General features: G+C 35.5%; 1 protein-coding gene and 1 long non-coding RNA gene across 7 annotated transcripts in view; one reads left to right on the forward strand and one right to left on the reverse strand.

Moving 5' to 3' along the window:
* The window catches only part of ncam2 (neural cell adhesion molecule 2), a 398,045-nt gene extending 395,821 nt beyond the window's left edge, over positions 1-2,224 (reverse strand). For 2 of the 6 annotated variants that reach the window (XM_005167807.5, XM_005167809.6), the window contains exon 1: positions 2,052-2,224. In XM_005167807.5, the coding sequence (XP_005167864.1) occupies positions 2,052-2,103 (52 nt within the window). In that variant the 5' untranslated portion in view covers positions 2,104-2,224. 6 annotated transcript variants of the gene reach the window in all.
* On the forward strand, positions 1,960-14,180 carry LOC141376168 (uncharacterized). Its single transcript, XR_012385544.1, has 2 exons — positions 1,960-2,331; positions 13,262-14,180. It is a non-coding gene; the product is annotated as an uncharacterized lncRNA (long non-coding RNA).
* The last annotated feature ends 2,224 nt before the right edge of the window (positions 14,181-16,404 follow it).

Raw genomic sequence — 16,404 nt, forward strand, 5'->3', positions numbered from 1 at the left:
CTACCAGAATGCACTTGACAAACGAAACAACAGTTGCAAAAGCAATAGAGGTTAAAGTTGGCTTTATATTCACACATTTCTCCTAAATAATATCATTTCAGAAAATAATTATTAGCAAGTTCCAAATAATCAAATCATATTATATCAGCCAATGACTATCAAAGTACAAACATTGTTTACTGTAAAATAAATAGTGATAATATTGTTTTGATGTCTTACATGTGATTTCAGACTGAATATTTAAAGTGTTAAACAATATAGGGAGCATGACACAATTTGTCCCTAGTCAAATGTGTGAATGTAAACCAACTTTAAATCAATGCAAAAACAACAAGGCCACGTGTGCTCAGGTCTATGTTGCTTCTATAGAAAGCTCCTGGCCTCTGCACAAATACAGTGTTTTCATGTATTTCACAAATTTGAGTGAACAAGAATTCAAAAAAAGTTACGGTAAAATTGTTCCATTTTTTTAACATAATCGCCACATAAATATTCCGCTATTTGCTTTTCCATAAATAATTCTTTTGATGAGAGAAATAGGTCAATAGCTTCAGTTGGGACTAAATATGAACAGTCAACAACTGTTATACACACACACACACACACAAAATATGCAGAGTAAAGACTGGTTAATGAAATGCAACATTTAACAAAATACAAATGTAATGGTAGTCTATAATCATCATTTACAACAGTCTTGTTTGCCATGACAACACATTTCCACATTACAGCACAGTGACTCCAATTTAAAATCTAACTTTAAAGAAAACAATGAAAGAGTAAGTGAACTTGGCCATGCATTTTTGTGGAACTCAACACCCTTGTGTTTTGTGTTTCAACACCCTTGTGCCCTTGCTCTAAAAATAACCCCAAATTAAAACTAAAATCAATCAAGCCACAGTCAAAAACATTAAGGAGATCTCCAACAAATAATGGAATTTCTGTCAAGAAGTCTAGAGCCTAGTATAAAAACTGTGACAAGTGGTTAATAAGATGATCCCAAATGAAACGTACACATTAACTGTCAGCTTGTTGGAATTCACACAATCGTTTGTTTATCTGTTGACTAGCATGCCAACTGTGTTAACTGACTCAAAACTGCACCGTGTAAACAAAGTTGAGTGAAGAAGACTAACCATCATTCAGATGCGAAGAATGCTCTTCCATTCGACAATATCCCACTAGATTAATTCAATTTCTGTCCTGGCACACACTGCCAATGCTTGTTAATGGTGGTCGCGTTTCTAAATGGGTTAATATGTAGCGCTCTACCCCCACCTGCCGTCGCGTGAGATGCACCAGCCACTAAAACACATATTGCACTCCTCACAAGACTTTGGCAGCTGATGTTCAAGTTCAAAGATGCGGTTGAGTCATTTGAGCTGTGTTTTGAACTATATGCAATAAGTGACATATTTATGATTGGCTCTTAAAATACAAAAGCGGCACCACAAATTCTTTATTTTGGTTAGGTCAAGCACATATAAAATGTCAAATCGGCCAATTAAAATGACAACATAATAAAATTAAAACTGCAAAGTTAAAGTACGTAATTTATTAGGCTATATTCATAAAAATCAAATATATAAAAACAATATACACTCAGAAACGCACTTACATTATAGGAATGCATATAAAACAGCATTTTCTCATAGGTAAATTGCGATGCAAAGCATGCCACACACGTACATTTAGAAAAGTTACTTTTAGTCATATTTTTGCGATCAAATGCAATCTTCCACTAAACCAAGCAAACGCTAGATCTCCTCCAGCCCACCTCGTCCACAAGAATCCTCAAGCCCCACATGACTCTGTGATAACAAGTGCAAACACCGAGGCTTTGCACTGTTAATAAAAGGTAAGCTTAATCTATCAAAAGAAATGTTTTCTCCAAAGGGACGTGCCCAAACTGCAAAGCAGCACACAACAAATCCGCCCCGCTCCTCGTACGTCCCCCTCATTCAGATAGACCCCTTCAGCGCAATACTGCCTGAGAGCAAGTCCATTTTCTCACACTTCTCATTTTCATGCTCACGATCTCGCATAAATACCTTGACTGCCACCGACGAGCAATCCGAGGAAACAGAGGACGGTCCGAATCATTTTGAGCGGGTCCTGGTGGACAGCGGCCAGTGCGCGAAGTGAGTTGAACGGACGCTGGACGCTGGTTGTCTGTGCTCTCCGCGCGTGTCAGTCGCAGGCGCGCGCTCGCTCACTGTCTGCTCAGACAGGATCTGTTGAGGAGCTGATGTGAGCAGAGCTTCAATGCAGCAGCACTCTTTCAAATGCGCCCAACCAGCCCAACCTACCAGCAGCAGTGCATCGCGCCAGGTAGAAACCAATGCCCATCATCTGTTCAGTCATAGGTATTGATTCTTCAGCCGCCTCACAGAAACAGTCTAAAGACAAGACAGATATAGCTAGCCTATATTTTTCCTTTCACACTTATAACCTGCAGTTAATACATTTCTAAATTTTTTATCAAATTGAGAAACAAAACTAAAATATTTTCTGATTTCTTGGTCAGTATGCAACATTCAGATTTTTTTTTTGTTTGTTTTGAATTTGTTTAAGGAGAATCTCAAATAAATATAACTATCCATCCATCCATCCATCCATCCATCCATCCATCCATCCATCCATCCATCCATCCATCCATCCATCCATCCATCCATCCATCCATCCATCCATCTATCTATCTATCTATCTATCTATCTATCTATCTATCTATCTATCTATCTATCTATCTATCTATCTATCTATCTATCTATCTATCTATCTATCTATCTATCTATCTATCTATCTGTATATATGTCTGTCTGTCTGTCTGTCTGTCTGTCTGTCTGTCTATCTGTCATTTGAAGGCTGAGTAAATAAGCTTTTCATTGATTTGTGTTTTTTAGGATAGAATCTCAATCTTTCGCATAGATTACTAAATCTGCAACTGAACATAAAAAAAAAATAATCTATGTAAATACTGAGAAAATCAATGTTAACAATGCACAGATTACAGTTTTTTTCAGTCACTTTGCTGTATTTCTCACAACACTATTTACATTTGCACAACAGTTAATGCATTTCTCATAAAAATTAGTACAAACTGCAAAACCAGCTGATAACCTGCAAAAGCGCATCACATACTCAAAATGGATAGTTCATTCCTCAAAAGCAAGTATTCATGTCAATCAAAGTATCAGTATCATTAAAATTAAAATTCCTGACACCATTGTTTATGAATAAGATAGTCAAATATCTTTGTCATGTGTTCATTATGACAATTTACTCTCTACATTTTTTCAATGCAAAAAAAGTCAGATTTTGGTGACACTTCCTGAAAATGCTCAAGACAGCACTATATACTATTTGCACAGCCAATTGAAAACTACAGTAAAGTTGGACATCACTGCATTTAGTGAGGTATCTGAGTACAAGACACTGAATATGCATGTTTCACATTTTTACTGCATTTGCTCTTTACAATCCTAATTTATTCACAGCATTGTGGAAAAGAATAAATACACCCTTATTAACAACAAACATAAACTCCCTTTAGGTTGAACTGTGCACAACTGTAAACAATATTGCAGTACATATCGGAACTGAACCTGCAACATACACAGGTCTGTAAATCATTCATCAAATTGTTCAATTTTAAAGCCATTTTTAGGAAAATACAGTTTGAATTTTTTTTATAAAGTTTGCTTGACCAATTTTGACATCAAGTTCAACATTTGTGTATGTAATGACTCAGGTAATGAAATGAGGACTGCTAGTTTTATCTGGAATGACTATTCAGCATTTACAAGTTTAGTTAATTTTGACTGACATGACATAAGCAGATGATAATGTTATAAATAGACGAGAGTTGAATGAAAGCAAATGATGCATGTTCGAAAGCATTTGCAATTTTCTGAAAGGAATGAGAAACTGCTACTGGGATGTGCACCAATGACTAATTGTTTTGAGAAATGCATGACCTGTTGTGCAAATGTAAATAGTGTTGTGAGCATGGCACCAAAGCGACTGCGAAAAACTGTAAGTTCATAGCAATGCATATTACAAATTAAAAGTTCAGTTTATATATATTTGTGGATGGAAATTGACAAAATGTTTTCATAAATGACAAGCATTACCAAATATTCAAATGATCATTGGCATAAAAGAAAAAAAAAAACATTTATACTCAAGACTCATAAAGTGTATTTCTACGAGCTTGGTATTTCCAAAAGTATACCCATGTAACATAAGACTGCTTGTGGTCCAGGGTCACATGTATTGTTAGAAAAGTTTCTACAGTAAGTACAATACAATACATGTGATTTCATTCATATAAAAACATATTATTATTATTATTATTATTGTTTAAAGATACGTTGAGATTTAATAATTCTTTTACAAGAGCGTCCTGGCCAAGATAAGGCAGTATACATGTCACATGGCTCTAACAGACAACAACAACAACAAAAAAACAATTAGTTAACAAGAATCACACATTGACAAACAAACTATTCAAAACACCTACAAGCCTGTTTAAATGTATAACTCCTTTAAACTCTTTTTTTTAAAGCATGTAGTGAAATCAATTCTTTAAATTGCAATTTTGTTTGTAGATTATCCTATGCAAAAGGTGCTGCCTATTTAAAAACCATATTTTCCCATCTCAGTCCTCACTTTAGAAGACAGCAATGAATAAATATCCTGTGACTGAAGGCCATAGCTAAGGACAGGGTTTTTTTTAACAAATGTAATTCAGGATATATGATGGAAGTAGGGGAGTGCGGGGTACAAATTAAGGTAAAATTAGGGTAAAATGTAACATGAAATTTTAAGGTATTTGCTCAGGGTTAACCATGGCATGCTTCTGAGATTTTCAGCATAGTGTTAGCAGACGTCTTCCTGTCAATTATTAAAACTGATCGGCAAAATTTGGGGGAGAAACACATCACAAACCATTTTGCAGCAGAAAAGTATTTTTATTATAGTCTACATATATATATATATATATAATTTTTTTTTTTTTTTTAATCTGTGAAAGTGTGTTGTTAAAGTCTTATATTGTTGTGATTAGAGTCTTAAATGGTGGAACCATTTTGAAAGATGTAAAATGTACAGTACACAGTGACTGCTAGCCAGTTTTGAGGAAAACACAACGCAGCGGGGTTAGTTGTAACGGGGTGTTACAAATAAGCCACACGCTTTTGACACTAGCTAAACTAATAAAATACTTTTTAAATTTTGAGTGTAATGTTGAGAACTTTTTTATAAAATGCTTTTTAATAGAAATTTTTTTAAATAGAAAACAAAATAATTTTAATGTTAATACTGCACATATTATCTAATAATGCAAATAAATCTTAATATGTTTATCCAATAGATAAATAAATAAATAAACATACTTTTTACTGTTGCTATGTAGAATAAAAAATATATTGAGCTATGTATTGAGGGAAAAATAGCTACTATTTAAAGTAAACTGAATTTAAATTAATTGTGTGAAATCTCAAATCTGCCTTTTTAAGCACGTGTTAACTAGCCCCTCTGTCTGTTATAACTTGTCCTGCGGGTAGGGTAAATAGTAACACTTTTACTCCTGGTATTTTGGCAATACTGCACAGAAACCATATAGGTCCAGTGATCATACAACCAGTGCTCATTTGTAGGAGAGGTCTGTGTTACTTTGTTCATTATTTGGCCAAAATCAAGAAGTGTTACTTTGTGCCCCACTCTTCCCTAAACCCATTTGTAAACAAAGATATGCAAATTCTTCAGCCACGAATGGACAAAACAGACTAACCTACCCTACAACACACATAAGACACGTGTCCCCAAACTCCACCCCTAACCATACCCCTCATTGGGGGATGATCAAATCAGACTAAAATAGAAAAATGATTCCATACAAATCAATATGAATTGGAAACTAAATAAAAAGTTAGGAATTGCCATGACATTGCATTGGTCTGTCTGTCTTTCTGAAGCTATTTTTTTCTAATTCAAATGTATTTATGAGAAAATCTGTTTGTATTTGTTGTGTTATGTTAAATTGTTTAATGTAATTGCTTTCTGACAAAATGATAGCAATAAAAAAATAACTACAAACTAAATTTGGGTAAAATATGGACCCATCTAAGCACTGGGTTATGTCAGAAGTTTGGATTGAAATAACCCAGCAAGTTTTTGAGATTTGTGTACATAATTCAGGATATATATTTCCTTTTTGTTTTGTTTTTTTCAGCATGTTTTGGTCACTGAGTCATTTCCCAGGCCCTTTGAATTGTTTTTCTAAATCCAGACAGGAACATGAGGTAACATAAAACCCTCCAAAGACCTCCATCAAGTTGGGTCATTACATCAAGTAACAATCATTAAGTTTTTCCCTAAAGGTCCACTTGGTGTGGGGAAAAATGCACCTCTTTCATAATGAGAATTTGAAGTATAAAACTATAAACTCTCATTTTGGTGGTCCCTGTTGACAGGTGTTATTCATAACATCACCTTGGTCTAAACATGATACTATAATAACATAAGTTAACTCAACCCCCTCCTTAAAATATACCACTGCACTGAATGTCTGTTCACAATTGATTATTTACTCACTGCATTAAATGCATGAATTCAAACCAAAATAAATAAATAAAAATCAGTAGCAAGAAAAATTTAACGTATGCAACTTTAAAAATACCTCCATTTCACCTTGGCATAACATATACTGTACTCTCTATAGACAGGATGAGATTTTGGAGGGGAGGCTTAGTGTATGTTTAGGTAAAGCATGGCTGTGGTTCTGTTTACTTGCTGCTTAGTGATGTTTGTTTATCCAAGATGTTGCTGGCTCTGTCATGAAAAAAAAAAAAAAAAAAAAAAAAAAAACATTGCATTAATGCAGAGAAGTGCAAATCTATGGCTATCAGCCACTCCATACAAATCTGGGGACAACAGCATTTATTAGGCAAATTCTGTCAAATGTCAGTTTGAGCAAAATGGATTTTTGTAGGCTCATCAGTATTGTAAAGTTAGTTTAGCAAAATTGCAAGATGTAAGTTCCTGTCGAGAGATTGCTTGGAATTTTTAAGACATTTTTGTTATTTATACACACTGTAGAGTTTTTTTTTTAGATACTGAAATGTCCTTTTTTTTTTTTTTGCTAATTTGTGAACAGCTTGTAATGAAACATCAAAAATGAGCCCTCCACCGACTTCCTAGGCTTCTTTAAAAACCTTTAGACTGATTTTTTTTTCTTTTTTTTTATGTGAAGACCTTTTAGCTGGGAAAATCAAAAGAATGTGACATTTACTGTATATGTGCATCAGAGAACTTCTCTTCCATTCTATAGGCCATCCATTCTATAGGTGATAGGGCTTACTCGGTCCATGCTTCAGAAGGAAAACCATTAATCACTATGTAGTATTTTTTTTCTCAGCCACATACACTGTTAATACAAAAATATCTAATAATAAAATAAAAAACATGTACTGTAGTTATCACGTTACATATTTTGTAGACATACAAATCTATTGTCAATCAATCAATCAATCAATCAATCAATCAATCAATCAATCAATCAATCAATCAATCAATCAATCAATCAATCAATCAATCAGTCAGTCAGTCAGTCAGTCAGTCAGTCTGTCTGTCTGTCTGTCTGTCTGTCTGTCTATCTATCTATCTATCTATCTGTTTATTCAATGACTTCTGCATGTAAAAATTATACAAGTCTATTAAAACGTTGGTTCTTTCCATTTCATATTCATATTTAGTTATGATCATTTGATGAAATATAATTTTAGTTTTACACAGAAATTTCATACACTGCTCTTACTCATATTTGACCACTATTTAACACTTAAAACTAGATGACTATTTGCCATATACTCTCATGGGCCATTTTATTAGGTACATCTCAATAGTACAGGGCTGGGCCCCCTTTTGCTTTCAGAATGGCCTTAATTCTTCATGGCATAGATTCAACAAGGTGCTGGGAATATTCCTCAGAAATGTTGGTCCATATTGACATGATAGCATCACTCAGTTGCTGCAGATTTATTGGCTGCAAATCCATGATGCAAATCTCCCATTTCACCACATCCCAAAGGTGCTCTATTGGATTGAGATCTGGTGACTGAGGAAGCCATTTGAGTACATTGAACTCATTGTCATGTTCTAGAAACCAGTCTGAGATGATTTGTGCTTTATGACATGGTGCGTTCTCCTGCTGGAAGTAGCCATCATAAGATGGGTACACTGTGGTCATAAAGGGACATGGTCAGCAACAATCATCTGAACACAAGAATCATCAGACTATGCAACATTTTTCCAATCTTCTATTGACCAGTTTTGGTGAGACTGTGTGAATTGTTGCTCCTGACAGGAGTCTCACCCTGTGTGGTCTTCTGCTGCTGTAGCCCATCCACCTCAAGGTTGGACATGTTGTGCATTCAGAGATGCTCTTCTGCATACCTCAGTTGTAACGAGTGGTTATCCGAGTTACTGTTGCCTTTCTATCAGCTCAAACCAATCTGTCCATTTTCCTTTGACCTCTGGCATGAACAAGCATTTGCGCCCACAGAACTGCCATTCACTGGATATTTTTGCACCATTCTCTGTAAACCCTAGACATGGTTGTGTGTGAAAATCTCGGTAGATCAGCAGTTTCTGAAATACTCAGACCAGCCTATCTGGCACCAACAAGCATGCTACATTCAAAGTCACTTAAATCAGCTTTCTTCAGCATTCTGATGCTCTATTTGAACTGCAGCAGATCGTCTTGATTATGTCTACTTGCCTAAATGCATTAGGTTGCAGCCATGTGATTAAATTATTAGAAATTTGTCCTAATGAGCAATTAGACAGGTGTACCTAATAAAGTAAGTGTATATTGCCTGCTATATATACGATTAATTGAAGTTAATTAAATGCTTCTGTTATCCCCCGTAGAAAACTGGATTTCACATACAAAAAATACTGTGTGTGCATAAGGAATATATATATATATCAATATATTGCAAGGTTGGAAAAAGCTATCTATCTGTCTGTCTATCCATCTGTCTGTCTGCCTGCTCTCTTCATTTTAAGATTTTGATGGAATTTGGATGTTCATTATCAGCATATAACTGCAAACATTTTCAACTTCTTATTACTTCTATGGCAATAATTTCAAAGTGGCACTGCGCATATCAGGGCCTTAAAATTACGTTTAGTTCCTTGTGCATTACAGTACATAAAAGTAATAAGTCACTGCCTGCAGTTCACTTATTGACCACCGGGGTTGCTAATTACAAGTATTTCAGAATTGTGCATTTAGCCCTTTCATATTCATCATAATTTTCTTTTCTTGGTGATCTTTAATAATTTTTCTCATTTTCATGAACATGAAAAGAAGTGTGAGCAAAAAAGAAAAGTCATTGAGTGCAAACAATCACCTTCCACTTTGATAATAAAGGCTTATTCATAGAGTTCCCAGGCTGCAAGGTTTGCAGCTGAGTCTGAACTGATAAGCTTTGACTCTGTTATAATGTCTGGAAAAAAAAAAATCCTCAAGGCTGACGTCCCGCTAGTTTAGTCAGTTGAATAGCCTTCCCCTTGTAAGATTCAAACGTTTAATGTATCTCAAGCAAATCTCTGTTCTGCTGCTTGTTATTCCATTTCATGGATGTTTTTGGATCTATTTAGAACATAAATAACAGGAGGGAAAAAAAATGAATATATAAAACAGGAATCATTTTCAAGCAGCAATTTCAAACGATGACTTAAAAGACAGAGCTTGTTTATTCATGACTGCGTGGTCTGATACTAATGGGACACACTGAGGATAATTTCTAAAATACATCACATTAATGTTTCTGAATAGCAATATACACAATGACAACTATTTCAATTATCTACGAGCGTATTTTGAATGACTTTATCTCATTTCCTGAAGGACTGATTGAAACGGACAGAGCTAAACGCATATTTTGGTGTAATAGATTCAACAGTTGTTTGCCAAATGAAGTTATTATGCTTATTATGCTTAAAAGCTCCGTGATGAAGAGAATAACCTCTCAATTTCAAGCTCTCTGCCCCTGACAGTCACAACACTTTGTTACTCTCCAGATAACATCATTAATGATTACAACTGGAATAAATACTTTGCTGAAGTCACCATACACCGCAGATACAAAGCGATTTTCAACAGGACATGGAGAAACTCAGACAGTGCAGATACACAATTATTGATGGATGGAGTAATGATAGGCTGTGATTAAGAGTATCGCAGACTAGCATTTTCTCTAACTACTGTACTGTATGTATAGGTGTGCCTGAAGCCTAAAATCATGAAGCATATACGTCTGTCATAGGTTAAATCTTTTCTATTTTTTAAAAAGACCTTGGAAGAGTTTTACATGCCTTTAATTCATTATGCTATAGGACTTTTGTAATGCCTCATACGCTTATTTCATGCGGCCGCCATTTCAAAGAACCAAAGCGAGGCTGCGGTGGGAAGAAACCTGCAAGTATAGGACCAGCACTGTAAACATTGCAGTAACATGCTGTGTACTACAAACCTCCAGCTGTTGCCGAGATTTCAAAATGCAGAAATGGTTTAAACATCACTTTAATATCATTCAGTAAGTTTAATTTGAACAATTAAAAGCAATTTAGCATCAAACAACAACACAATCTCTGTAAGAGTATTATGCTCAAGTGTCCTCCTAGGCTTCAGTTAATGGCACCAGTTAAACACTGTGAAGACATGTGAACACAATGGCAAATCAGCGCTGTTTTAAGATAGCCATCAACAGTGCCTTAGATGATAAAGGGAAATTGATGTTTTCTCTCTTAATTCAGTATCGTGATGAGTCTAATATAGTGAAAGAGTCAGTTTATTAACTCGAGTTAGATAAATGGCATCTAAAACGTGTGTTTGGGAAAGAAAACGTTGCTAACTAGTGCCATTTCCCTTAGCTGAACATGAGCTCTGATACCCTCTTTTATTTTCACCATTCATTCAGAACAGACCTTCGGGTCACCCGGAAGATGGTAAAATAATAAAGTTGTGTCACTTTCTCTTCGTTGATGAGATATATAACCAAGTACACAACATTCCTATGGAACACCAAGTGATACTTCCGGGTTTCTTCACGCTGGAGCCTTAATTTTGCTTTTAAATTTTTCGGCCGCGTGAAATCAGTCTATTGGTCTACACCAATGGTCTCAAACTCAAGTCTTGAAAGGCCGCAGCACTGCATAGTTTCGCTCAAACCACCTACAACTCACACCTGCTTAAGAGTCTCTAATAGTCTTAAACACTTGATTATTTGGATCAGCTATGTTTTGTTAGGGTTGGAGCAAACTTGTGTAGAGCTGTGTCTCTACAGGAATCGAGTTTGAGACCTATGGTCTACCCCAATCTTCATGGCTTCAAATGGTTCAACATGCCAGACCTTTAACTGGGGTTTATAAAAAACAACAACATATTACTCCTGTTTAATCTCCATAAATTGTTTGCCAGTTCATTATAGGGTTGAATTAAATGTTTGTTCTTTATTTTTAAGTCTTTAACCCCTTAACTCTCACCAATTTTAGTGGGCATAGAGCATGCCTCATAGACTTGAGGACTTGAGCATGCTCGTTATAAAGCATAGATATTATTAGGCGTACACTTGATAATGCATACATTTGATAATGCACATTCAATTCCTAATACACTTGATAATGCACATTCTATTTGCATAAATTATTGCTGATTTTCAACACATTGGTATATAGATTTATTTAGTGTTATTTTTGAGTGATGACTTTATTTTATATACTGTAAAAATGTCTGTTAATTAACATTTTCAATTTATTTACAATTATGAATTACATTATAGATAACTGATCCCTCTCTGCTGTGTTGACTTTAAACACTGCAGTTTAACAAGGTGACTTTTTAGAAATTTGAAACAATTATTGTATAAGCATTTAAGTTCATTTCCAGTTTTGTACCATAATTTACAACAACAACAACCCAGATAAAATGTCACTTCAAACAATAAAAAATGTCAATAAAAACTCACTTTTTAAATTAGACTCATTTAAAGCTTTAGCTGAAGTGAAAAAAAAGTAAAAAAACAAAACAAAACAAAAGTTATGTGCATTTATGTTAATGAAAATAGTAAAACAATTAATGTATGGGTAAAAAAATATTACATAAAATATGTATTTTACAAAACCTGTTTTAGTTCAATTGACAATCAAATCTAAATATCTCAACAAATTATATTCCAAATTGGAAGTTGTACTTGCCTATTGGTTTGATTACATTTCATGAGTTCACATTCATAGATATTCGACTGAACAGAATATGCGTATTAGCCGTGCTGTCCGGGGAGAGGGCTCTGAGCTCGGAAAGACAGCCTAACTTGTTTTATTCCCTTTATCAGGATAGAGAGGGATAGGGTCCAAGCGCAGTGTCTAGCCCTGCTCCAGAACACTCCCCCTTCAGATTTAAGTATCAGATTTAAAAGTGTGTTGGGGGTGAGTTATGGTGGTGGCGGGATGATGAAGTCAAAAGAAAATGGAGGTATGAAGTCACGTGTTTGACTACTAATAGGGGTTTGGGCTTGAGCTGATTGGATAATAGAATGATTGTCTGTGATGAATTAGCCTCATCAAAGACGGATCATGCTCCTCCCGAAATTTGTTTATGAATCATCACAAAGAATTGAAAACATTTATTTTTTCATATTACATGCTTCTAAAATGGTATGTTAAAATATGCATCAAGAGTTCACACTTATAGCTAATGATTGATAAAAGCTCAGAAGACCCTCGAACCTGGGGCTGCCTCCTGTTTCATAGAGTGAGAGGGGAGTCTGAGCTTAGGTAGGTCTCGAGAGCTCCCCTGAATTCCTTATTTTGGTCTGTTCTTTGATTATTATGTTTGTGCATAGATGGCTTAGTACTAAATGCTTATATATGGTGCTTATATATTGTTTTATTCAATTCACTTATACCGCATGTCTTTGGACTGTGGAAGGAAACCGGAGTACCCGGGGGAAACCCACGTGAGCATGGGATAACCATGTAAACTCCACACAGAAATGCCAACTGGCCCCACAGGAAACTGAATCAGTAACATTCTTGCTGTGAGGCAGCAGCGCTAACCACTGAGCCAACATGCCACCCTATTCTGGATTCATTTAGAAAAGACAGGGAGGAGTACTGGAGGAGTGCATGGGGGATTTTTTAAAATGAAGATAACTAAAGTAGGAAATCTGGTAATTTCTCCCACTTGCAGCTTCTCCATGACGGTTGTCCAGCATTCTCCAGCCTCCGACTCATAGACTGCAGCTCTGCACAAGACATTTGGCCATACATAGGAGAGATGATCGCACCCACTTTTGCCAATTGGTCAAATTTTTTCCACGCCGCTGTCGCCACTGGCTTGCATGGATTGGGACTTGTGCGCATCGATGGATATGCTCTTTAGTGTTTGGACTTTCAGCAGTGAAAATTAAACCACACTGAACTGAGCTAAACTGAACTTCGACTCTGAAAAACTGGACTGACACTGTTTCAATTGACTAAAATATTCTATGTGAAGCTGCTTTGAAACAATCTAAATTGTAAAAATGCTATAGAAAAAAAGATGAATTGAAAAATTTTATTATAATGAGTTTGGATTCATCTGATTGGTTAATCATGTGATAGCTAATACGGGAGCAGCAGTGGTCAATCATAAGCATGTGATCCTCCTCAAATAAATAAATCACTAAATGGCTTAGGACCTCAATACATTTCAAATATGCTCATTGAATACAAACCTAACAGATCACTCAGATGATTAGGTTCAAGTAATTTAGAAATTCTAAAAGTTCAGTCAAAGCAGGGTGAATTTACCCTCAGCTACTGCACCCTCTGCTGCTGGAATCAGCTTCCAGAAATGATCAGATGTGCTCCAACTTAAAGACTGAGAACACATCTCCTTAGCTGTACCTTTACTGAATGAGCTCTGTGCTACGCTCCACAGATTGCACTATTATGTCTTAATTTTCTTTTTCATTTTTTACAACCTGTTTAAATATCTGTTTTTATCTGTTTTTAATTCTTTTAATCATTTTATTTTCTTGTTTCTTTTATTTTTGTTTAGGTAAAGCACTTTGAATTGCTATTGTGTATGAATTGTGCTATATAAATAAAAATGCTTTGCCTTAAAATTTGTTTATAATTAAACCTAACTAAATAATTATTTAATTAAATATCAACCAAGTTACCTACACAGCATCCAAAATAACTCTGGACTTTGGATCAGGCTAGGTTTGGAAATTTTTGTTTCATTTTATTCCAACACATGCGAGTCAAAGGTTTTTAACAGTGGGGATTTTGAGTATCTCTTTTTTTATCACTCCATAATTCATAAAATACTGTAAACAACCAGAAAAAAAGGTTTTGCAGAAGGATAAGAGAAACACATACATTGTTTGTGGATACTTTCTTTCCATTAGACTGAAACACTGTATGAAATGCCTATATCTTAAAACTGGCATGTGCATGAATGCTGTTTATCTGTAGTGTCTTGCTGTAATACAACATATAACAAACACACTTTCATTCATTCATTTATTTTCTTTTCAGCTTAATCCTTTTATTCATCAGGGCTTGCCACAGCGGAATAAACCACCAACTTGTCCAGCATATGTTTTATGCAGCGGATACCCTTCCAGCTGCAACCCAACACTGGAAAACACCCATACACTTTGGCATTCTCACACAAACACTACAAGCAATTTAGCTTATTCAATTCACCTCTAATGCATGTCTTTGTACTGTGGGGGAAACCCGAGCAACCAGATGAAACTCACGTAAACACAGGTAGAACATGCAAACTACACACAGAAATGCCAACTGACCCAGCCATGGCTTCAAACACCCTTTGTAGACCAAAATAACTTAAAATCACTTGTCCAATCTATTTTCCACCCACTGTGGAAATCCAAAACAAAGCATCTCCATCCACCATTACAGCATTACATTTACATCATGGCATCTCCTGCATTATTTGCGAGTTTCTCTCTTCACTCATGCTGAATTGTTTCACATTTCTACTCAGCCTCTGAACTCATTCGCAGCACGTCAGACGTCATCGGCCGCGAGTCCTAACAGTGGAGATGCTCAGAGATAGAACCAGAGAGCTGAGACTGAAGAGGAGACACATTCATCAATAAGCCATTAGCAGGCCTGGAGTGAGCATCTGCAGCCCAAAGCTCCTGCTTATAGCCTCATTCACAGTCTATCCATTGATCCTAGCATGTGTTAACTGAACAGAAACATGAGTGCGACAGAGGCCACAGCGTCACTCAGACAATGAGCTGGTGACTGGCCAGAAAACCTGGAGAAATAATGAGAATGAGCTGATGGTTTGTGGGACATTGAATACATTATGTGTGAATGAAAGCATTATGAACTTCTTACAAGATGCATACTTCTATTTACCTTTGCCGGTACCTTTAATATGATACTTTACATTGCACAAAATAGTTTTTTTTTACTGAAAAGAAAATGTTTATATATATATATATATATATATATATATATATATATATATATATATATATATATATATATATATATATATATATATATATATATATATATATATATATATATATATAAATGACGAAAACTATAGTTCTTCACAATTTTACATCGCCAAGACCTTTAAATGACAATACCCAATTTTGATGTTGATCTGAAAAAATCCCTAGGATGAGTTTGTTAAAGTACATTGCCTGGAAATGGCAAAATCTGCCCATTTTTGGCAGAGGAAGTTAAAAATATCTGATTTTCTGTTTGAGTTTTTGATTTTGTGTTTGAGGGTTTGAGATTTTGCTTTTAGAGACTTTTTTGTAGGTGTAGACCTTTTTCTTGGCAGCTGCATGGAGGGCGCCATACAACCAGCGTCTTCCGGTAGAATGCTTAGAACTTCCGTTTACAGCGTTCACAATAGGTAAACTGCGTTTTGAAAATGGGTTTCAATACAGTAGCATGTTGAGTGGATTACGGAGTGTTGAAAATTGTTGAAAATTGAAAAAGCTGTTATAATCTGTCAGATTCAAGCGCAAGAGAGAAAAACGTTCTCCTAGTTCACGTGTCTGCTGTCAGAAATAGTGTGTGTGCAGCGGCTCTTCAATACACACACATTTAGTGTGTTGTATTTACCACGGTTTGTGTTTTTCTATAATTCAAAATGCCACTTTATTTTCACTTTGTCAGTTATTAAATCAGTGTGTTAGTGGGACAGTACAGTAGGCTATGTGTGTGTGTGTGTGTGTCAAACATTTTGGTGAATTACGTGTTTGGGCTGATTATATATTTGAAAGAAAGAGAAAATGTTGGCTTCAGCGATGACGAGGTTCCATTTAAACGGCAGAAGATGCCGTC

Source organism: Danio rerio, chromosome 9, assembly GCF_049306965.1.
Source record: "Danio rerio strain Tuebingen ecotype United States chromosome 9, GRCz12tu, whole genome shotgun sequence".
NCBI classification, from domain to species: domain Eukaryota; kingdom Metazoa; phylum Chordata; class Actinopteri; order Cypriniformes; family Danionidae; genus Danio; species Danio rerio.